General features: G+C 48.6%; 1 protein-coding gene across 9 annotated transcripts in view; it reads left to right on the plus strand.

The window, feature by feature from the left end:
* Nucleotides 1-22,538, plus strand: part of NPHP4 (nephrocystin 4) — a 138,339-nt gene that overhangs the window by 37,701 nt on the left and 78,100 nt on the right. For 8 of the 9 annotated variants that reach the window (XM_070768315.1, XM_070768314.1, XM_070768308.1 and 5 more), the window contains 4 exons: nt 5,296-5,432; nt 8,395-8,576; nt 9,259-9,385; nt 21,041-21,223. In XM_070768315.1, coding sequence (XP_070624416.1) covers nt 5,296-5,432; nt 8,395-8,576; nt 9,259-9,385; nt 21,041-21,223 — 629 coding nt within the window. The remainder of the gene's footprint in view (nt 1-5,295; nt 5,433-8,394; nt 8,577-9,258; nt 9,386-21,040; nt 21,224-22,538) is intronic. The other variant, XM_070768313.1, reaches the window with a different exon arrangement.

The raw sequence follows: 22,538 nt of genomic DNA on the forward strand, positions 1-22,538 counted from the left end.
GCTCTGGGTTTCCTTCTGTTTCCATCTCACCTGAAGATGGCGGGGAGGGGAGTGCTGGCTGGTGGCTGTTGTCACTGTCCCAGTGCTTGTTGACCAGGGAGTGACCTCTGGCTTGGGGGCCCCGCAGACCCTTTGAGGGAGCAGCCCTCAGGGAAGGGCACTTGTTTCCCATTCATGCTTCCATGGAAACAAGACTTGGTGTTGGGGGGCATGAGCTGGTAACCTGCTGGGGTGTATCTTTGGGGTTGGGTGATTTTGCTGCTCGGCACGGATTGTTAGGGAGAGGATGCCAGTTGTAGTCTGTATGTCCTCCTTCCGTGGATTCAGTGGGTGCCCCCAGGATGCTCTCTGCACCAGAGGTTGGGGTGTGTCTGGGGGTTCTGGCTCCCTGGACTGAGTGATGGAAGCCCAGGTGGGAGGCAGGATGGTATGGTCTCGCTGGCGTTAAGGCTGAGAGCACGGGGCGGCTCCGAGTGTGGGGTGGGGGGGAAGGTGGGGGTCTCGCAGGAGCACAGGGAGCTCAGAGATCACTGCCATCTCCCTTTGGGGTGGAGGTCGTGGCCACCTTACCTGGAGCCCCTCCCCCCTTCTGTGACTGCCCACGGAGCCCTGGGCCACTTGACCATGAACACCTCTTTTGGTCAAGAGTTTAATTGTGATCAAGAGCTGAGGGGTTGTTTGGTAACCAGCATATGAGCTGTCTGGGCTCTAAAGCAGCGAGCACACGCCAGCGACAGGGTCCTGTGGATCAAGGTCACAGAAGAAGACAGCGGTTGTGTGTTAAAAACGCTGAAATCACTGGAGGGGAATGTGTCCTACCCTATGATGTAGACACATGAATTAACTTGCAGAATGTGAATGATATGCAGTCTGCAAAAATAAGGGGGTGACAGGCTTCTTTTATGTGTCCCCCCTTCCCTCTGCTCCCTCTCTGCACCCTCACCTCCTGATGCTCTGGTCCTGCCAGCATTACCCCTTCCCCCACTCAGCTCCCAGAGGGACCCGCTGCCTGGCCATTTTCTGCTGTGTTCCCTGAAATCCTGCATAGATGATTCATGTGCTTCCTATGGGTGGAGGCACCTTGAGTTCCTGCCTATTGCTGGGAGAGGGGTCCCTTTCCCATGCCCGCCTCCCCTCTGGGCCCCCTCTCTCTCCTTCTGTCTCTGACTGAGGCTCCCACCTCAGGATGTGCTTCGGACACTCACTTGACCATTTTATGAAAGGTTGCACTTTGTATATTTCTGCATGTTTTTTAACATCATGGTAAAATACACATGTCATAAAATGTGTTTTTCTAACTATTTTTCAACACGTGGTTCAGAAGCATTAAGCACATTCACATCGTTGAGCAACCCCGCGTCTCCAGAACGCTCTCATCTTGCAGAACTAGACTCTGCAGACACGCTAACTCCCCACCCCTGCCCCAGCCCCTGGCAGCCCCCATTCTATGTTCTGTCTTGGAATTTGATGACTTTGGGCACCTCATATAAATGGAATTACGCAGTACTTGTCTTTTTGTGACTGGCTCATCTCACTCAGCATAATGTCATCAAGTTTCATCCATGTTGTAACATGCGTCAGCGTCTCCTTCCTCTTCTAAAGTGAAAGTGAAAGTGTGAGTCGCTCAGTCATGTCCAACTCTCTGCAACCCTATGGCCTGTGGCCCGCCAGGCTCCTCTGTCCATGGGATTCTCCAGGCAAGAATACTGGAGTGGGCTGTCACTCCCTTCTCCAGGAGATCTTCCCACCCAGGGATTGAACCTGGGTGTCCTGCATTTCAGGTGGATTCTTTGCCTCCTGAGCCACCAGGGAAGGATGATACTGTGTTGTGTGGATGGACCACAGTTTGTTTGTCTTTCTTTCACTTCCTGATGGGCATTGGGTGTTTCCACCTTTTGTCTACTGTGAATAAGGATAGCTGTACTTTTAAATTGGGTCTGATTCATCAACTGACCTGCTTTAAACACTTAAAAATATGATGAAAGGAGTACATAAACTTTCTCAGAAGTATCAAACCTTAGTGTGTATTTGTCATGGGAAAGGTATAGAAAACCATAAAAAGGGGAATAAAGTAATATGTGATTACTGTCTACAGATGTACATGTATAGGCCACCATCAAAAAGTACAAATGATAAATGCTGGAGAAGATATGAGAAAAGGGAGCCCTCTTATACTGTTGGTGAGAACGTAAATTAATGCGGCCACTGTGGAAAACAGTATGGAGGTTCCTCAGAAAACTAAAAATAGAGTTGCCACATGATCTGGAAATCCCACTCCTGGGCGTATGTCTGGAAAACACGAAAACTCTAGTTGGAAAGGATACATCACCCCAGTGTTCATTGCAGCACTATTTACAATAGCCAAGACATGGAAGTAAGCTAAATGTCCATCAAGAGATGAATGGATAAAGAAGACATGGTATAAAAAAATACAATGGGATATTACTCAGCCATAAAAAGGATGAAATAATGCCATTTGCAGCAACATGGATGGACCTAGAGATGATCACACCAAGTGACGTAGATCAGAGAAAGACGAATGTCATGTGACTTTTCTTATATGTGAAATCAAACAAAATGATACAAATGAACTTGTTTACAAAACAGAAATAGACTCACAGACATAGAAAACAGACTTATGGTTAGCAGAGGGGAAAGCTGGGGGAGGATAAATTGGGAATTTGGGATCAAAAAATACACACTACTATATATAAAATAGATAAACAACAAGGACCTACTATGCAGACTAGGAAACTTCAATATCTTGAGATAATGTATAATGGAAAAGAATCCGAAAAAGAATATATATATCTGAATCACCTTGCTGTGATTCAGATATATGTATTGAATCACAGTGAATTACTCTGAAAACACTGAAAATCAATTATACTTCAGTTAAAAAAAACCAAACCAGAACAGAGTACTACTCCAAGAAAAAAGATAAATGTGTATACATGCAAATGTATCAGTTCAGTTCAATCACTCAGTTGTGTCTGACTCCTTGTGACCCCATGGACTACAGCACACCAGGCTTCCCTGTCAGTGACCAACTCCCAGACCTTGCTCAAACTCATGTTCATCGAGTCAGTGATGCCATCCAACCATCTCATCCTCTGTCATCCCCTTCTGTTGGTGATGCTATACAACCATCTCATCCTCTGCCATTCCCTTCTCCTTCTGTCTTCAATCTTTCCCAGCATCAAGGTCTTTTCCAGTGAGTAAGTTCATCACGTCGGGTGGTCAAAGTATTGTAGCTTCAGCTACAGCATCAGTCCTTCCAGTGAATATTCTGGACTGATTGATTTCCTGGTTTGATCTCCTTGCAGTCCAAAGGACTCTCAAGAGTCTTCTCCAATACCATAGTTCAAATGCATCAATTCTTTGGCGCTCAGCTTTCTTTATGGTCCAACTCTCACATCCATACATGACTACTGAAAAAACCATAGCTTTTGGACCTTTGTCGGCAAAGTGATGTCTCAAAATGCATATATTTTAAGTAATCTTGTCATCAAATGGACTAATAATATGCAGTTTTATATGTTGTTATATGTTGTTCTTTTCACCTACAATGTCATGATTATTTTTGATTATTAAATATTCTTTTTTGTTTGTTTTTATTTCCTTCTTTCTTTTTTTGTTTTTTGATTTCCTTTTAAATAATCTCTGACAATATGATTTTTTTCTCATTTTATATGGATGAGCAAGAGATTATTTAACATTCTCATATTCTTGAACATCTGGTGGTTTCTTACTTTTGTCTGTTATAAATAATGTTCTAATGAGTATTCTTGCAAATAAAGCTTTGCTTCCATCTTTGATTATTTAGAGTCAGACACGACTGAGTGACTGATCTCTTAACTCTTGATTATTTTGCTAAATAGATTGAAAAATGGCATCGCTGGGGCAGAAGGTGGATATGGATTTCTTTTTCAAAGGTTAAGTTTTTTGATTTGTGTTGAGATATAGCCGATTAGCCATGCTGTGGCAGTTTCAGTGAACAGTGAAGGGACTCAGCCACACGCACACACATATCCATGCTCTCCCACACCCCCTCCATTCAATGCCACACGTGGCATTGAGCAGAGTTTCCTGTGCTCTGCAGTAGGTCCTTGTTGGTTATGGATAGGTATGTTTTTAAGGCTCTTGATGCACTTTAAGTTACAGAGACAACTGCCTCTCAGCTGCACTGACTGATAACCTTCCAGTAAGATAGTGTTCTTTCTGGCATAGTTTGATCGGCACTGCGTCTCACATCAATGTTTTTTTTAAGCTTTGGAATTGGGCTTTTAAAAATCTAAGACCGTGTACCTCAATATTTAAATAATCATAAAAGTTTAGAAAGAGTCAGAGAAGACCAAACCAGAGTGATGACACAGATGGGGATGTAGAGGGGCAGACGCCCCCTGGGGGTGTGTTTGTGGGGACTGGCTTTGCCTTCTTCTTACTGGTGGTGGTCTTTGTTCCAGGGCCTGTGGAGAAGCCTCTCCAAACAGGTGTGATGCTCCGCTCTCGAGGCTGGGTTTCCACTCACCTGCTCGGCGTGGGCGCTGGGCTGAATGCCACGGGCCACCCTCCTTTTCTGTCCTCACCCTCATGGAGCTCATGGTCTCTGTGCTTCTTGATAGGGATGGGACTTCCCTCTCATCTTCGCAGCCCAGCCTTTGTTTCTGCTTATCGTGGCTCCATGGTCACACGTGTGTCTGAGTGTTTCGACATGGTTCAGGGTGTCGTTTCTGTCATTGAGTTGCTCGGTCGTTTCTGACTGTAGCCTGCCAGGCTCCTCTGTCCATGGGATTTCCCAGGGAAGAATATTGGAGCGGGTTGCCATTTCCTCCTCCAAGGGGATCTTTCCCACCCAGGGATCGAATCCGCGTCTCTTGCATCTCCTGCATTGCAGGTGGATTCTTTATTGCTGAGCCATTGGGGAAGCCCATAGTTCAGGGTATAAGGAAATGAGAAATGACACAGTTGGCTGTGCTCTCGCTGAACAGGAAGCCGTGGGGAAGGGAACAGATGTCACCCTGCCTCTGGCAGCCTGTGTGCCCTAGATAGCTGAGTTAGGAAATTTGTTCCTGGAGGACGTTTGGGGAGGAATTTGGACCAAATGAAATTTGCAGTCATTTGATCTGTTTAGTATCTGGGCTTGGGCTGACAGGGGCTCCGGCTCTGAGTCCGTCCAAGCGATGCCTACGCCTTCTTCTCAGTGCTCAGCCCTTGGCCTGAAGCCCTGTGGGTGAAAGGGCCCTCCGGCGGTTGTGTTTCCACGGGTCATCCATCTGAGCCTCTCGTGTCCAGGAGATGCCCTCCGGAAGCCCCGCCTGCAGAAGCCTCTGACGTGCTACCTGGATGATCTGTTCTTCACGCTGTATCCCTCGCTGGAGAAGTTCGAGGAGGAGCTTCTGGAACTCGTGATCAGCGATTGCTTCCGGGAGGTACAGTCCAGGGTTGGGGAGTTTAGTCTGAACAGTGAGGAGGGAACAGCAGGCAGACTGGGAGATGCCGGCCTCCTGAGCCCCCGATGTGGGTGGTCACAGTGATGCCCCTGTTTCTGTCTTCTTGTCTCCTTGTGCCTAAAGAGGGCCACTAGCCCATTGTCAGCTTCACTGCTGAGAGAGTGCTGTTAACCGGAGACATTAATTAACATTCATTTTGACGTATCTTAGGGGCTTCCCTTGTGGTGCAGTGGTAAAGAATTAACCTGCCCGTGCAGAAGTTGTGAGTTTGATCCCTGGGTCAGGAAGATCCCCTGGAGTAGGAAACGGCAACCCACTCTAATATTCTTGCCTGGGAAATCCCATGGACAGATGAGCCTGGCGGGCTACAGTCTGTAGAGTCACAAAGAGTCGGACACAACTGAGCGACTAACACACACACACACACACACACATTAATGTATCTTATCTGTGTGTCAGTTGCTCAATCCTGTACAACTCTATGCAGTCCCATGGACTGTAGCCCACCAGGCTCCTCTTTCCATGGGATTCTCCAGGCCAGAATATTGGAGTCGATTGCCATGCTCTCCTCCAGGGGATCTTCCCAACTCAGGGATTGAACCTGGGTCTCCTGCATTGCAGGTGGACTCTACTGTCTGAGCAACCAGGGAAGACCTAATGTTTCTTAATCAGTCTTCATTTAAAAGTAAATTAAATCACCAAACGAGCTTAGGGAAACCTGTAAAATAGTCTACATTTACAAGGGACATTTTCAGAGTATATGAAGATATTTCCAAGGAGATGACTATAAATTGCAACCACTTTGGTTCACTGAAGTGGTTTTCTGGGAGGGGCACTCCCCCAGGCACTGCCCAGGTCTGCCTGCCTGCATGACACCTGGTCCCTACATGGGCCCTTGTACACATGGCCCACTTTCCTGCATATTCCTTATCTGGATCCTTGGCACAACCCCTCTCAGGCTTCAGTCTCAGATCTGCCATCCTGCCCAGCCGCCCTGCCAGAGCTACGGGCAGCGCCCCCATCCCCCTGCCCAGCGAGCTCTCTGGAGCGTCACTCTGCTTTGTTTCTCTGGGTGCTTGGCTGTGGAGAGGACCTGGTACCCTTTGCCTGTTAACTGGGGGATGCCAGTCCCTGTCTGGAGTATTTGCACCAGGAGGACACTGCACAGCGCTGCACCTGATGTGCCCCAGCAGTTGGCATGTTGTTTAGTCACTAAGTTGTGTCTGACTCTGCGACCCCATGGACTGCAGCATGCTAGGCTCCCCTGTCCTTCAGCATCTCTTGGAGTTTGTTCACATTCATGTCCATTGAGTTGTTATTTGTGAGAATGAATGATTCAGTCACCTGGTGCCCATCCTGAAGTTAGCAAATTATGAAGCTTGCAAATGATTAATTGCATGCACACACAAATATGTGTTCATGTATGAATAAGGTGGAATATTTTAAAATATGGACTCTTTTTTTCCTGCTATCTACCCACACTACTCTAATATTTTGGCCACCTGATGTGAAGAGCCAACTCATTGGAAAAGACCCTGATGCTGGGAAAGATTGAAGGCAGGAGAAGAAGGGGGAGATAGAGGATGAGATGGTTGGATGGCATCACCAACTCAATGGACATGAATTTAAGCAAATGCCAGGAGATGGTGAAGGGCAAGGAAGCCTGGCATGCTGTAGTCCATGGGGTCACAAAGAGTCAGACATGACTTAGCAACTGAACAACAACAACCCATTCTTGAAAATGTAGCTCCATGTAACATAGTCCCACAAGAAACAGAAATGCTAAGCAGAGAATTGAAACAACTGCAAACTTTTTCTTGGTGTAGTTCCTGCTGTTTTCCCATTGCTCAGAGTAGATTGTCTGTGACTACTGAGATGTTTAAGGGTATCATTGTTGAATTTTATATGTTCCCATAAAGATCACTTTATTACATATTTCTACTCTCTTTGTATTTTTGTTCCCATTCAGTCGGAAGATACTGTTTCTGCCCCCGTTTTATTCTCATTACTCAAAGACTAATGGGCTGCATTTAGGTCAGTTCAGCATGATTAATGAGCAATGAAGAAAACTCAAAAATTCAGGGATCATTTTGCACCAATCCCATAATTTAATAAACAATAATAGCCTGGAGGAATATCCTTGCCCATTTTTTAGCATGCCTGTACATTTTTTGTTAAGATGAAACACTTTAATATCCAGAGATCACTTTGGGGCAGATTCCATTTTTATTGGGTTATGATTACTGCTGCCCCATCCACCCCAAGTCTCAGGTGTCTGAGTCGGCGGAGGGCAGAGGTGTTGACACTCTCTGTGTTCAGCCTCTAGGCACCTCCATCATTGCCTGCCCTTGACTCTGGGGGCCTGTACACCCCAGAGCTCTGGATTCTGTTGGAGGAGCCGGGTCCCCTTGTTGCTAGTTTGCTGCACCTTGAGAATCATAGCGCAGCCTTGGAAAGTGAGAGTTAGCTGATTTGGGAATCTAGGGGGTGATTCCTGTACAAGGTGATGCTATTTGAGGAACCCCCAAAGTACCAAGAAAGTGCCCGAAGGCCAACCCACCCTGATTGGATAGTGCTTTACTAAGCTCCTTGGGTGGGCTTCCCTGGTGGCTCAGATGGTGAAGGATCCACCTGCAACGCAGGTGACCCAGGTTTGATCCCTGGATTGGGAAGATCCCCTGGAGAAAGGAATGGCAACCCACTCCAGTATTCTTGCCTGGGAAATCCCATGGACAGAGGAGCCTGTTGGGCTGCAGTCCGTGGGATTGCGAAGAGTTGGACACGACTGAGCAGCTAACACTATCATATTTTCACTAAGCTCCATCTGGTCTGGAAGGCCTGACACCTCTGGTTTTGTCTCCCTGGCGGCCTCTCCGCTGGGGGCTTTCCTGGCAAGCTCCCGCCCCTGCTCTGCGCCGGCCTCACTCTGTGCTCTTCCTAGGCGGGCAGCCCGCTGGACGTCGGCACCCTGGAGATCCTGGAGCGGCGCCTGTGCGTGGGCGTGCACAATGGGTTGGGCTTCGTGCAGCGGCCGCAGGTCCTCGTGCTGGTGCCCGAGCTGGAGGTGGCCTTGACACGCTCTGCCAGCTTCAGCCGGAAGGTCGGCTCCTCTTCCAAGGCCAGGTATCTCCCCTGAGGCCCCAGGTCCAGCCCCCTGTGGAGTTGAGCGTCGGGGGTGGGCACCCAACCAGGGATCAGAGTGAAAGGCCATCACTCTTCCACGTGAGGGATGCGCTCTCCCACCTGGGTCCTTCCCCGGTGCTGCTTCCTACTCCGTCACAGCATCACAGCAGACCTCAGCATCCTGCAGTTGGAAAGATCCTGTTTTTGTGCCTTGATGGTTTTGGGGTTAGTGTTACAGATGCTTCCAGCTGTGGAGCCCCCACATGGTTCCCTCCAGAAGTTCCTGTGACCCTCACGTGACAGGGAACCAGAGGGCAGGAAGTTCTGCCACTAGATTCAGTCCTGGGCTCCTCAGATCACCATCAGAGACATCTCCCAGGGGTGCCACACATGAGGCTGGGCAGAAGCCGGCCTTGGAGGGGGCACTTCCCTGGAGACTCTCCGTCCTCCCATCCCCAGTGCTGGCAGTTTGGCTAAGTATTGATTGCGGCATCTACAACACGCTCTGGTTTGGGACATTACCTTGGTGGCCAAACGCCCAGAAGAGCACAGGGACACTGCTCAGGAGGACTCTTGCAGCAGCAACACCAGGGGCCCCAGGGCCCGAGCTAATGAGGGGTGTTGGGTGCCGGGCAGTGGGAGCCACTGCCTGACTCACCCCTTCTCTATGTTCTCGGCCCAGCTCTGGAAACCAGGCGCTGGTCTTGAGAAGCCGTCTCCGACTCCCTGAGATGGTCCGTCACCCTGCGTTCGCCATTGTCTTCCAGCTGGAGTACGTGTTTAACAGCCCCTCGGGGGCGGACAGCAATGTAAGAACCACTGGGTTCCCACCCAGCGATGCATGCACGGAGGATAAGCATAGTTACCATTAATGTTCTTTTGGTTAACAGCAGTGTAATTATTATTAACGGTATGGATAACAAGCATGGAATGTGACTAGAAATCACTTCTTTCTGGTGATAGCTCTGTATGGAAACAGTATGTTCTGCTGGCAGATGGTGTGAATACTTCAGAAGGCAGCAGGCTTCATGATAGCATTAATTCTAATTATTAAATCAATAATTATTTTGAAAAATGAGGCCATTTTAGGGCATTTTTCAAATGGTACGAAGTGTAGCAAAGCTTGAATCTGCACAAGAGATGGATATTTTCTTTGAGTGGACTTTGTACGTGCCTGTCTCAGAACCAAGAGCAAGAATTTATAGGATTCAGTTGGAGAAAAGGTTGCAAAGAGACATCATTTACATCATTGATACAGATTTTTTGGAAAATCCGAACCATGCTATTCTTAAGATTCAGGTTTTTGTTTGAAAAAGCAAATATCATTATTTATTTATTTAAAAAATCTTTTAAAACTTTGACATTGGAGTATAGTTGATTAACCAGGTTGTGATAACTCCAGTTGGACATTGAAGGGACTCAACCATACACATACATGTATCCGTTCTCCCCCAAACTCCCCTCCATCCAGCCTGCCACGTAACACTGAGCAAAGTTCCCTGTGCTATACAGTAGGTCCTTGTTGGTTTTCCATTTTAAATATAGCAGTGTGTACGTATCCATCCCAAGCTCCCTAACTCTTCCCTCCATTCTTCCCCTCTGGCAACCATAAGTTCATCCTCTGAGTCTGTTTCTGTTTTGTAATTAAGTTCATTTGTATCATTTCTTTTTAGATTCCACATATAAGGGATGTCATATGATATTTATCTTTTCCTTCTCTAACTTACTTCACTCTAGTATGACAATCTCTAGGTCCATCCGTGTGGCTACTAGTGGTATTATTTCAGTCTTTTTATGGATGAGTAGTATTCCATTGGAAAAGACTCTGATGCTGGGAGGGATTGGGGGGAGGAGGAAAAGGGGATGACAGAGGATGAGATGGCTGGATGGCGTCACCGATTCGATGGACGTGAGTCTGAGTGAACTCCGGGAGTTGGTGATGGACAGGGAGGCCTGGGGTGCTGCGATTCATGGGGTCGCAAAGAGTCGGACACGACTGAGCCACTGAACTGAGCTGAACTGAACTGAGTATTCCATTGTATATATGTACCACATCTTCTTTATCCATTCCTCTGCCAATGGACGTTTATGCTGCTTCCTTGTCTTGGCTATTGTAAATAGTCCCTCAAAGAACACTGGTGTGCATATGTCCTTTTGGACTGTTTTTCTCTGGGTGTATGCCCAGGAGTGGGAATGCAGGGTCGTATGGTGGTGGTAGTAGTGTTAGTCGCTCAGTTGTGTCCAACTTTTTGCGACCCCCATGGACTGCAGCCCACCAGGCTCCTCTGTCCATGGGATTCTCCAGGCAAGAATACTAGAGTGGGTAGCCGTTCCCTTCGCCAGGGTGTCTCTCTGACCGAGTTCAGAGATTGAACTCGGCTCTCCTGCATTGCAGGCAGATTCTTTACTATCTGAGCCACCAGGGAAATGTGTGGTAGCTCTACTGAAAGAGAAAAGATCATTTAACAAGCAAATTAAGAATAAAAAAGGCCACAAGATGCCTTCTGTGGTGGTCAGTCTGCTTGCATCACTGTGCAGCTGATGGAAAAACAGGGGACAGAGGGTGATTCTGGGGGGCCTTCAGAAGGAGAATGGGGTGTTGGCACAGCTGCCATGTTAGTTCCTGGTTTCCTCTGATGTCTGTTCCCTGTCATGTATCAGGTGAGCTGACCCAGAGGCAGTTGTTCTGAGTGCAGCCGAACGAGTGATCTCCGTTGTTCTCACAAAGCTGTTGTTTCCAGCTCTGCTTTTCTTTCTTTGTTTCCAGAAGTTTCAGCCAAAATGCCACTCTGTGCAGATAAGCTTGTCTGCATGGGGTGGGCAGAATGGGCTTAGGGTGGGACTACAGCAGGAGGGAGGGGTTTCAGGCCCTTCCCCACCCTGGGGAGGTGCAGGGTACCCTTGCTGTCTTGGGCATGGGCTGGGGCCCGATGCAGACGGAACCCCTGGAGGAGCAGCAGGACTGGTGCCTCCATGGGGGTCTCCATGTCGCTTGCCACTCATTTACATGTGGATAGTGTCTCCTCGAGAATATTAATTATGATCCACTTGCTATTATAAAGTCCACATGCTGAAACTGATACGACTTACCTGACACTTGATTATTATTATTTTTTAGCTCTTCATTGAAATGCTCACTGGCTGGCAGGTGGGTCCGCCACGCGTTGTTGCTTCGTGGAGCTCTTAGAATGTGGCTTGTAATAGCTCATCAATTCTTTTTGATGTGGAGGTTTATCTTAACATGGAATATTGAATTCCATTTTACTGTCATCAAGTGTACTTTCTTCAGTGTAATCTGGAGAGGAAATGTTCTGGCGTCTGAAATGATTTTCTGCACAAATTACTTGCTGCGTGAAGCAGAGAGTACGGGGTTAGCATTCCGGTGGTGAGCGCTGACTCAGGCATTCCCGTCACGACCAAACTTAGATGTAGCTGAGAAGACAGCCCTGCTGCTGCTGGCCTGGGCTCTCGTTCCCTCCCCTAGGCGTGTCCCCAGAGGGGACGTGGCCGTGGGGGCTCCTGCAAGGTCAGGGCTCGGCCTTGGAGGGGGTGGGTCACTGCCGGCTTGCTCCTGCTTCTCCTCAGAGTCCATAATGGAGTGTGTTTTCCGGTGCATTCAGCCTGCAAATCCCTTTTTCCCTTTTCTTTCATTTTAAAAAGCTCTGGGGACATTCCAAGTGTCAACAAAAGCAGTGTTGTTGTTCAGTTGCTAAGTCGTGTCCGACTCTGTGACCCCCTGGACTGCAGCAGCACGCCAGGCTGTTCTGTCCTTCACTTATCTCCCGGAGTTTGCTCAGATTCATGTCCATTGAATCGGTGATGCCATCCAACCATCCCACTCTCTGCTGCCCTCTTTTACTCTTGCCTTCAGTCTTCCCCTGGTGGCTCAGATGGTAAAGCGTCTGCCTACAATGCGGGAGACCTGGGTTCGATCCCTGGGTCGGGAAGATCCCCTGGAGAAAGAAATGGCAACCCAGTCCAGTACTCTTGCCTGGAAAATCCTATGGATGGAGGAACCTGGTAGGCTATAGTTCATGGGGTCGCAAAGAGTCAGACACGACTGAGCGACTTCACTATCACTATCAGTCTTTCCCAGCATCAGGGTCTTTTCTAATGAGTCGGCTCTTTGCATCAGGTGGCCAAAGTACTGGAGCTTCAGCATCAGTATGATTTTGTGGGGAACACAGACATTCAGTCCATGACATCATGTAAATGCTAAAACATGTTTTGATGTAGTTAAATGTATCAGTCTCTTCTTCTCTTGCATCTGGATTTTGAGTCGTAGTAAAAAAGCCTTTCCTTACTCCTGTAGAAGAATTCATCCATGTCTTCTCCTAGTAGGGGTACAGTTTCCATTTTTATGTTTAGGTCGCCTTTGTGGTGTGAGGAATAGGTCTAATTTCCTCTTTGTACAGTGGCCGTCCAGTTGTAGCATCAAGTAAGTTGATGCTACTTATTATAAGTCCTTTGTGCCCAGTGATTTTAGCCTCTTTCAGTCATACATGAGATCTCTGTTTACACTTGGAGGAGGAAATGGCTGCTCACTCCATTACTCTTGCCTGGAGAATCTCATGGACAGAGGAGCCTGGCAGCTGTAGTCCGTGGGGTCACAAAGAGTCGGGCACAACTGAGGGACTGAGCACGCACACACTCCCCTGCTCCTAGACCACTGTTCTGCCCGGGGCCGCTCTGTCTGTTCTGTGCTGGGAGCATAGTGTAGTGGTGGGGGCCCTGCGGCTGTGGCCGCTCGGTGGTGCAGCAACCTGCAGCCCCTCCCCTTTATGACTCCTGTAGCTCTGCCTGCATTTGCTTTTCCCGAGGAATCTCAGTATCAACAGGTCTAGCTCCATAAAGAGAGTTTATTGGTGTTTTTGGGGGTGCATTAAATTTATTAATTAACTAGAGAGAATTGACGTGTTGTGGAAGTTGTGATGTTGTAACTGGGAAGAAGGGAAGTCTTTCTGCTTGTCCACTTCTGTTTTTGTGTCTTTTAGGGGTGATTTTAAAATAGGATTGTTTGTGCCCAGTTGTGTCTTACTCTTTGCAACCCTATGGACTGTAGCCTGCCAGGCTCCTCTGTCCATAGGATTTCCCAGGCACGAATACTGGAGTGGGTAGCCATTCCCATCTCTAGGGGACCTTCCCAACCTGGGGATCAAACCTGTGTCTTGTGCATTGGCAGGCAGATTCTTTACCACTAGTGTGGCCTGGGAAGCCCCCATATGGGTTTACAGTGTAGATTTTAAACAGCTTGAATAGCTCTTACTAAGTTTATTCACAGATATTTAATTTTTGTGCTGCTGTTTTAAGTGGAATTTTCTCTCTCACGTATTCTAACTTAACACCAAGAGTTTTCTTTTTGTGTATAGTCATTAAACAGTTTTTTTTTTTTTTTAACCAGCACTTTCTATACCTTTTGTCATATACCTCACTGTTTTTTATGTTTTTAAATATTCGTTTATTTGGCTGTGCCGAGTCCTAGTTGCAAATGTGGGATCTTTAGTTGTGACATGTGGGACCTAGTTCCCTGACCAGGGATGGAACCTGGGCCTCCTTGTGCTGGGAGTGTGGAGTCTTAGCCGCTGGACCACGGGGGAAACTCCCCTCACTGTTTGTTAAGTTACACTTTATTTTGACGTCATTACGGATTCACATGCAGTTGTAAGAAATAAGCAGAGTGACCCTGCGTCCCTTTTCCAGTCGGCCCCACTGGTACAGCTGTCTTTTGGCATTAAGTCCAGGTGGCCCACTTCTTCTTTCAGGTCTTGCCTGCTCTGCACGGCCTCTGGCTGGCTGACCTTGCGGCTGCTCCCCTCGACCTTCTCCTCTGTGTCCCCCACGCCTGCTCTGCGTGTTTCTGTGTTGTCCACTCCCCTCTCACTGTGCTCAGAATTTCTTGGTGCTCTAGGGGTGGTGTGCTCTAGGCTGTGGGCAGCTTCAATTCTTCCCCCAGTGCAGGCCTTCTCCTGAGACCCCTAGGAGCCCTTCATAGAAAAACTAGGCCCGGCTTTCATTCCCAGGGGTAGCTGCTACACCTCCATCCCAGGCTGTGGAGTTCCCTGCACTGAGGTCACAGCCCCGTGGAGTAGAGGGGCCACGCCCATGGGAAGGGGTGCCAGGTCGCCAAGCCTGAGCCGCATTGTCACTGGCTCTGTAGGACCCAGTGGGAGGTACGGGGAGGGAAGCAGACCCAGGCAAGGGTTCTCTGGAGAAGCAAATGCAAAGGCCCTGGGGTAGCCACATGCTGGTCTCTGGGCTGCAGACTCAGAAGGGCAAGAGGTTGCCCACCTATCTACATCACCACTCCCAGCCCCACTCATGATGGTTTCCTTGTTGCTCCTTCAAGCTTTGTTGATAGCTTTTTTTCCAAAGAGGACTGGAGTGTTACGAGTCCTTTAGCCAGCATACAGAGTAATTCTAGGTTGTAGAACTTCCTTAAAACCATACCCCATTGTTTTTCATTGCACATGTGTATGTTTAAAAGTAATTACTATACTCCGTAGAAGGAAATGAAAATATTGCCTGCCAAGTGATTACTGTGCTTTTAAGTGACTCTGCGTATACTGTGTCGTATATGAGCAGATTAAACGACTTTAATTACACGTCCTTGGGTTTCCTTTCCCAGCCTGGATGTGTGGGGAGGAAATTATTCTGCAGCAGCTGCTGAGTTCACTATGTGTCTAGTTGGGAAAAGGTTTTGGCGTATAATCAATCCATTTCTGGAAGGAAAGACTTCGGGCTGATGGTATGTGGTCAGTGAGCCTTCTCTTTGCCTGCTGGTCCTGGGGGCCTTGTGCTCCTTGGCAGGAAGGAGGACAGAAACCCTGGTCCTAAGTGCCCGTTTCTTTTCTAACTCTGCCCCTTGGATGGGTTTCAGGGTCTCAGACCTTGTGAAGTTCTCAGTGGTCAGGCACCCAGGGTGCTATAAGAAGCACATGAAAACAGCCACCTTAACCTTAGGTGTTGCTCGTGGCCCAGCCCTGAGACTCCAGAGCTGCCAGCTGCCCATGTGGGCCAGCCTGGCTCCATGCGGATGGAAGCATCTTGGTCTGTGCTGCCGGGGTCAGGCCTGGGCCCACCCTCTGTGGGTGGCTGCAACCCCTCTGGGGTTGGCATTTGTGAGCTGTGCGGAGGGTCACATGGGCATGTGGTGGACACCCCAGAAGGGGCCTGTGCCCACCTGGGCCAGGCTGCCTTCTGCCCGGCTCCTCTATCTGTCCCAAGGTTCCTAAATCTCTCTCTGTCTCTCAGCTCCCTTATCCCCCGCCTCCCATCTTGTGATGGGCTTGCTGCTGGGGATGTTTGGACACCTTCTCACATTGCAGTTTGCTTTTCTTGTTTGTGTTCATCACGGGCCCTGGTGTAGCTGCCCCCATTGAGGGGGGCCAATTCTGTCTCTGGAGGTGGCCTCAGGCCAGGGGAACCCCCACCTATGGGTGCCCCATCACCTCTGCAGTGTGTTTCTGGGCTTTGGGCTGTAGTACCCAGAGTTGGCATGGAGGGGGCTCAGGAGGTGACATGGGGCCCCACCAGGAGGAAAAAGTTCTCACTGAAGATCTAGACAAAAGTCAACCTTATGAAACATCCAGATATGTTTACCTGCCTCGAGGGGAGTTCTGAGCTGGTCTGGGGACAGAGGCCAAGGGGAGCCCCTCCCTCAGTCTCCTGGGGTGGCCTGAACAGACTGCCCTGAATGACTTGGCTTAAAACAGCAGACATCTATTCTCTCACAGTCCTGGATCCAGAATTGATTCCATTTGGCTGAAATCGAGACATCGGGAGGGGCTTGCTCCTTCCAAAGGCTCCAGGGAGCATTCCTCCTGCCTCTCCTAGGTTTCATTCCTGGGCTTTGACTGCATCGCTCCAGCTTCTGCTTCTGTCTTCACATGGCCTTCCATCTGTGCGTCTCCCTCTGTTTTTCTGTCTCAGGTCTCTCTCTGTCCTGCTCTTGTACAAACACCTGTCACTGGGTTTAGGGCCTCCCTGGATCATTAGGTCTCATCATCTCATGGCACTCAGTTACCTCTGCATGGACCTTTTCTCTGAATAAGGTCACAGTCACAGAGTCCAGGGATTGGGGAGTGGACATGAATTTTGGGGGCCACCATTCAGTCTATTCCGGGGAGCCTGGGTTGCAGCATCTCCAGGGGTCAAGTGTCTGTGTTCTGTGTGCCCCGTGCCTGGTGAATGTCAGCATGCACTTCTGTTCCATGGCAAACCTGACTGGTGATCCAAGTGTATTCCTTTGGCCTTTTGTGTGTTGTCTCCTATTGTAACTGAAAATGTGAATGGGAGCAATTCAATGTGTGTGTGTGTGTTTGTTTTTTTTTTTTACAATTTGGATGAAGTCAAACCCACTTTGACAGAATAAGATACTTTAAAGTAACAGATCTGATCTCACCCACTAGATTCACAGACAGGAGGAGGTTTGTCACACTGACGGATGAAATACTGCTCTTGCTCTGCCCACCTGCTTGGCTGCACCTGGCCTTGTCCTTGAGCTGAGGGTGGGAGTTGGGAGCCTGGGCTTAGGGAGGGTCTCGTTTTCAGGCATCGCCCTGGCCTGTCGGGAGAGAGTACAGACTAATAAAGGGCCAGTGGATTGCCACCTAGCCGTTGTCCCAATGAAGGAGTGAGCCATAACTCACTGACCCTCCCTTCTTGTTAGAGATGTTGAAACAAAGTGTGGGAAGTGGCTATTTGTTTATCTGACATCTGCTTCACACAGAGAAACACCATATAGACCAAGGACAAGAAAATCAACAGAAAGCGTGAAAGTAGGAAGCTGGGGATCGGTTGCTGCTTTTGAGAGATTAAGCCAGAAGGGACTGGCACAGATAGCATGAAACCGGGGGCACATGTTTTAACTTTGACCCTGTAGTAAACTTATGAATTTAGGGGAGATGGCTATTTACAAAAGTAGTATAGGTATCACTGAGTCCTTATAGTTTTTTTTTTTCTGGCCAGTTTTGTGAATACATTTAGTATTTTTATTTTTAATATCATTGTGATGGTATTCCTTAATTTGGCTTTTAAACTTTTTCTCCTTTATTTATCTATTTGGCTGCGCCAGGTCTAAGTTGCAGTACATGGGATTATCGATTTTCTTTGCAGCCTGCAGAACTTTAGTTGTGGCAGGTGGGATCTAGTTCCCTGACCAGGGATCGAACCTGGGCCCCCCTGCAGTGGTAGCATGGCATCTTAGCCACTAGACCACGAGGGAAGCCCCTATCATTTATTTTATGAAAAGCAGTGGATTTTTTTCACAGCTTTTGGCTGGTAACACTGTGGTTACTCAGGGCCGTTTTGTTCTGTCCCCCGGCTGAGGGACGGGAAGGGCGGGTGCCCTCTGTATATTTGACAGACACCAGAAGCGCATATTTGACACTGGGAGTGCGGCACACAGACTCACGCTTAGGATCCTTACTTGGCTGGTTCTTGGCTTGTGTTTCCAGGATGTGGGTTTTTGCTCATTGAATTGACCCAAACCCCTGCTCAGCTCTGTGACTGTGCAGAACACGGCGGAATCCTAACCCGTGGTCTGAAATGGGTTTAGCTCCAGTAAACGATCAGAAGAGGCTGAACTGGGTGGTTTGAGGTCCAGTTACAAGGGGGCCTCAGGAAAAAGAGGTTAATTCACAAGCAGACACTGATTCTGGATGTTCCCCACGTGGATACAAAGGATGTGATGGGATGGGCTGTCATCTGAAGCAGTCTGGAAAGACCAACTTAGATGAAACTTGAACTTCCTGTTCTCTCCGCCCCCCTGCTTAGTTCCCCGACCAGGGATCGAACCCACAGCCCTGGCAGTGGAAGGGTGGAGTTCCAACCTCTGAACCGCCAGGGAAGTCCCAGCACTTCCTGTTCCGTATTGTGTGCACGTAGCCTCTGCTGAGGTCTCGCCCAGCTGACCGTCAATTCTTCTGTGTTGGATTCCACCCAGAGTCCTTGTGTGTGTATGTGCGATCTGCCTTGAGCCTGAGTGCACTCAAGTCCTGGCTGTGACAGTGACACATGGCTCACTCGTGTCCAGTCAATCATCCAGGGTCCGTTGGGAGCCCAGGGTACACTGCTAGAGCCTTCCTGGGCTCCGTGGTCCCAGACACAACTCAGGTCAAAGGATTCCCATCGCCTTTCCTTGGGGACCCTCCCCTTTCCTGGGGACCACTGCAGACAAGCCTTGGCTTCCACTCCTTCTGAGAGTCTGAGACCCCCTCCTTGCAGGCTGTCTGCTTCCCTGTGACCACGGCCTGAGTTGGAGGGCTGCTGGGTTAGCTCACGTGGTTGGTGGTCAAGAGGGATGGAGGGCTTTGGTAAGGAACCATCCAGTCCTTTGCTCTCCTAGTGCCCCAGGGTGTGGAGGAAGATGCTGAGTTTGGTACTGATCAGGGTTCTTGGCCTTTCCTGATCAATAGAAATTGATCAGAGGCCAGACAGGAAATCCAGGCAAAGCTTTATTGGGGTTCTGGCTGGTTGCAGGGGGGTGAAAACAAGCAACAACTTCTCTTGCTTGTTCCCCAAGGACTGGGTGAGCTGGTTCCTTTTTGGGGTGAGGGTCAGAGCAGGTCTAGGGGTCAGGCTGGAGGAGTGGCCTAGGTGGTTTGCTCACCCCTTGGTGGTGGTGTGTGCAAGGGGTGTGAGTAGTACCCTGTTTTTGCTCCTGGCGTTTTGCAAATGGCAGTTGGGTGTTTGGTCTTTTTGTATCTTGTCTATAATTTGCCCCAACTGCACATGCATGCAGCTGTTTTTTAGTCCCTACAGTTTCTTTGTATTTTGTTGCTGGAGGAGAGGTGTGTCCAGGTGCAAGCACTGCAGCCAAGGGTCTCAGGTCCCAGGTCCAGGCCCCAGCCTTCTCACGACCATGTTCCATTTCACACCTGCCGCCTGCAGGTGGCTTCTGCCCCGCATCCCCAGGGGGGCTGGGAATCGGGTGGAGGCGGGTATGGCTGCTGCCCTGAGTCTGGGCTGTCAGTCTGACTTCGTTTGATGCCACTGGGCTCTTGGGGTGGAAAGCGCTGTTCCCGGGCTCCTGTCTTACCTGCTGTTGTCATGTGCCTGGTGGCTTCTGGTCAGGAAATGGCCTTCCTGGGGGTACCGATATGTCTCCTGCCAGGGAATGAGCCAGTGTCTCTGGAGCTGCCTTAAGGGGGTAGATCACGAGTCTCATTGCCCAGCTGAGCAGGAATGTCAGGACTTGACCAGGACCCACTCTGAGTTCCACTTTATTCTTGCTTCATTTTGAATAATGGATGAAAGTGGTTTCTTTAAAATACCACTGACTCAAGCCTTGAAACCATATTTGTGAAAATGGCTTTGTCTGAAGGTGGAGGCTACTTCTGGGGAGGGGTGTCCTAGCATTGTCCTCCCTTTCATCTGGCCAGTGATAGAGACAGTGAAAGAAGGCACAGCAGGAAACATTTGGCCTGGGTGATTTCCTAGTTACATATAAGTTACATATAAGCTACATACACAGAACATACAGTGAGGAGCTGAAAGTGCTGGAGAAAATGTGTGCTGAAACCCTAACTGGAGTGTGCACGTATATTCTTCATTATTTGATGAAGTGTCTCGTTACTAACACAAAGTGCCATTCCTGGTGTTTTATTCATGGATCTGGGTGGATGGTAAAGTGCAGAGCGTTTGAAAACCTGCGGAAGATGTGGTACATGTACACAATGGAATATTACTCAGTCAGTAAAAGGAATGAAATTGGGTCATTTGTAGAGACGTGGGTGGACCTAGAGTCTGTCATACAGAGTGCAGTAAGTCAGAAAGAAAAACAAATATTGTATATTAATGCATCATGTGGAATTTAGAAAAAGGGTTCAGATGAACCTATTTGCAAAGCAGAAATAGAGACACAGACTAGAGAGTGGCCCTGTGGACACAGGCTGGGGAGGGAGAGTGGGGCAAACCGGGAGAGTGGCACTGACATATAGACGCCACCATGTGTAAAATACACAGCTGGTGGGGGCTTGCTGTAAAGCACAGGGAGCTCAGCTCAGTGCTCTGTGATGACCTAGAGGTGTGGGATGGGGCGAGGGGAGGGAGGCTCTAGGGGGAAGGGATACATGTATACACGTAGCTGATTCACTTTGTTGTACAGCAGAAACTAACAAGACATTGTAAAGAAACTGTATTCCTAAAAAGGAAGAAAAGGAAACCTGCATAAGGATCCTGTGGAAGAGGAGGAATCATAAAGGCAGTGTTGGTCTTCAGGAGGGTCCTGGTTACACTGGGGCGGGAGTGGGGAGGGTCTCAGAATCAGAGGCTGGCTTCCCTGCCCACTCTGAGCCACCGACGTGGTGCCACATCCTCCTCTGTGGTGGGCCTTCTTTTTGTGATGACCCCCTGCCTTGCTGCGTTGCCCTGTGGCGAGATTTTCCCGGGAAAGCACTGTTGATTTCTCCACCCATGGGGGTTTGGTGACAACCTATGACCCATATGCTTTGTTTCCATTCCAGGCAGCTTCACTCACCTCCTTGTCCAGCCTGGCATGTATGCACATGGTTCGCTGGGCTGTCTGGAACCCCTCGCTGGAAGCCAGCTCCGGGCAGGTGATGTTACCTCTCCAGGGTGGCATCCAGTCCAACCCTTCGCACTGTCTGGTCTATAAGGTACCCCCAGCCAGCATAAGCTCCGAAGAGGTAAATGTTAGAGACCCTATAAGTGTGATTGCTTTTTACATGCTTCTAGCAAGTTCATGTATTTTCAACAGCAGAGCTGACAAATACGTTTGTCGATGTTTCATGAGCAGTATTTTTTCAGGTCACAGATTTGCCCTTAAAAAATAAGTATGATTGCTGAGTCATAATCAGAAACACACATTACCATATGTAAAATAGATAGCCAGTGGGAATTTGCTGTAGGACCCAGGGAGCTCAAATCGGGTGCTCTGTGACAACCTAGAGGGGTGGGATGGGATGGGAGGTGGGAGGAGGGGTTCAAGAGAGAGGGGACATACGTATACCTATAGCTGATTCATGTTGATGTGTGGCAGAAACCAACACAGTATTGTAAAGCAGTTATCCTTTGATTAAAAACAAATTAAAAAAATAATGACTAAAAAATAATGGCAGGATAAAGAAAAAAAATTTAAAAAAGAAAAAATATAAGTGTGACTGCTGAATTATAATCAGTTTTGTGGGCTTCCCTGGTGGCTCAGAGGTTAAAGCTTCTGCCTGCAATGCTGGAGACCTGGGTTCGATCCCTGGGTTGGGAAGATCCGCTGGAGAAGGAAATGGCAGTCCACTCCAGTATTCTTGCCCGGAGAATCCCATGGATGGAGAAGCCTGGTGGGCTACAGTCCACGGGTCACTAAGAGTTGGACACGACTGAGCGACTTCACTTTCACTTTGACCTCCCTGAAGGTGGTGGTTTTTCTGGGGTCTTATTATGCCCCTGCTTATGTAGCCATTTCTCAAGGTGGCCTGTTTCTCTTATTTTTACACAGAGAGCCACGAGATCACTTCTGTGCTTTTTAAAATGCCCTCTTTTTTAAAAAATTATTTTTTATTGAAATGTAGTTTAAGTACAGTGTTGTATTAATTACTGCCATACAGCAAAGTGACTTGGTTACACACATATATACATTCTTTTGCATATTCTTTTCCACTATGGTTTATCACAGAATATTGAATATAGTCAGAGAAGGCAATGGCACCCTACTCCAGTACTCTTGCCTGGAAAATCCCATGGCCAGAGGAGCCTGGTAGCCTGCAGTCCATGGGGTTGCTAGAAGTCAGACACGGCTGAGCAACTTCGCTTTCACTTTTCACTTTCATGCATTGGAGAAGGAAATGGCAACCCACTCCAGTGTTCTTGCTGGGAGAATCCCAGGGACGGGGGAGCCTGGTGGGCTGCCGTCTATGGGGTCGCACAGAGTCGGACACGACTGAAGTGACTTAGCAACAGCAGCAGCATTGAGTATAGTTCCCTGTGCTATTCTAGTAGGACCTTGTT

The sequence above is a fragment of the Bos indicus genome, chromosome 16 (genome assembly GCF_029378745.1).
Source record: "Bos indicus isolate NIAB-ARS_2022 breed Sahiwal x Tharparkar chromosome 16, NIAB-ARS_B.indTharparkar_mat_pri_1.0, whole genome shotgun sequence".
Lineage (NCBI taxonomy): Eukaryota > Metazoa > Chordata > Mammalia > Artiodactyla > Bovidae > Bos > Bos indicus.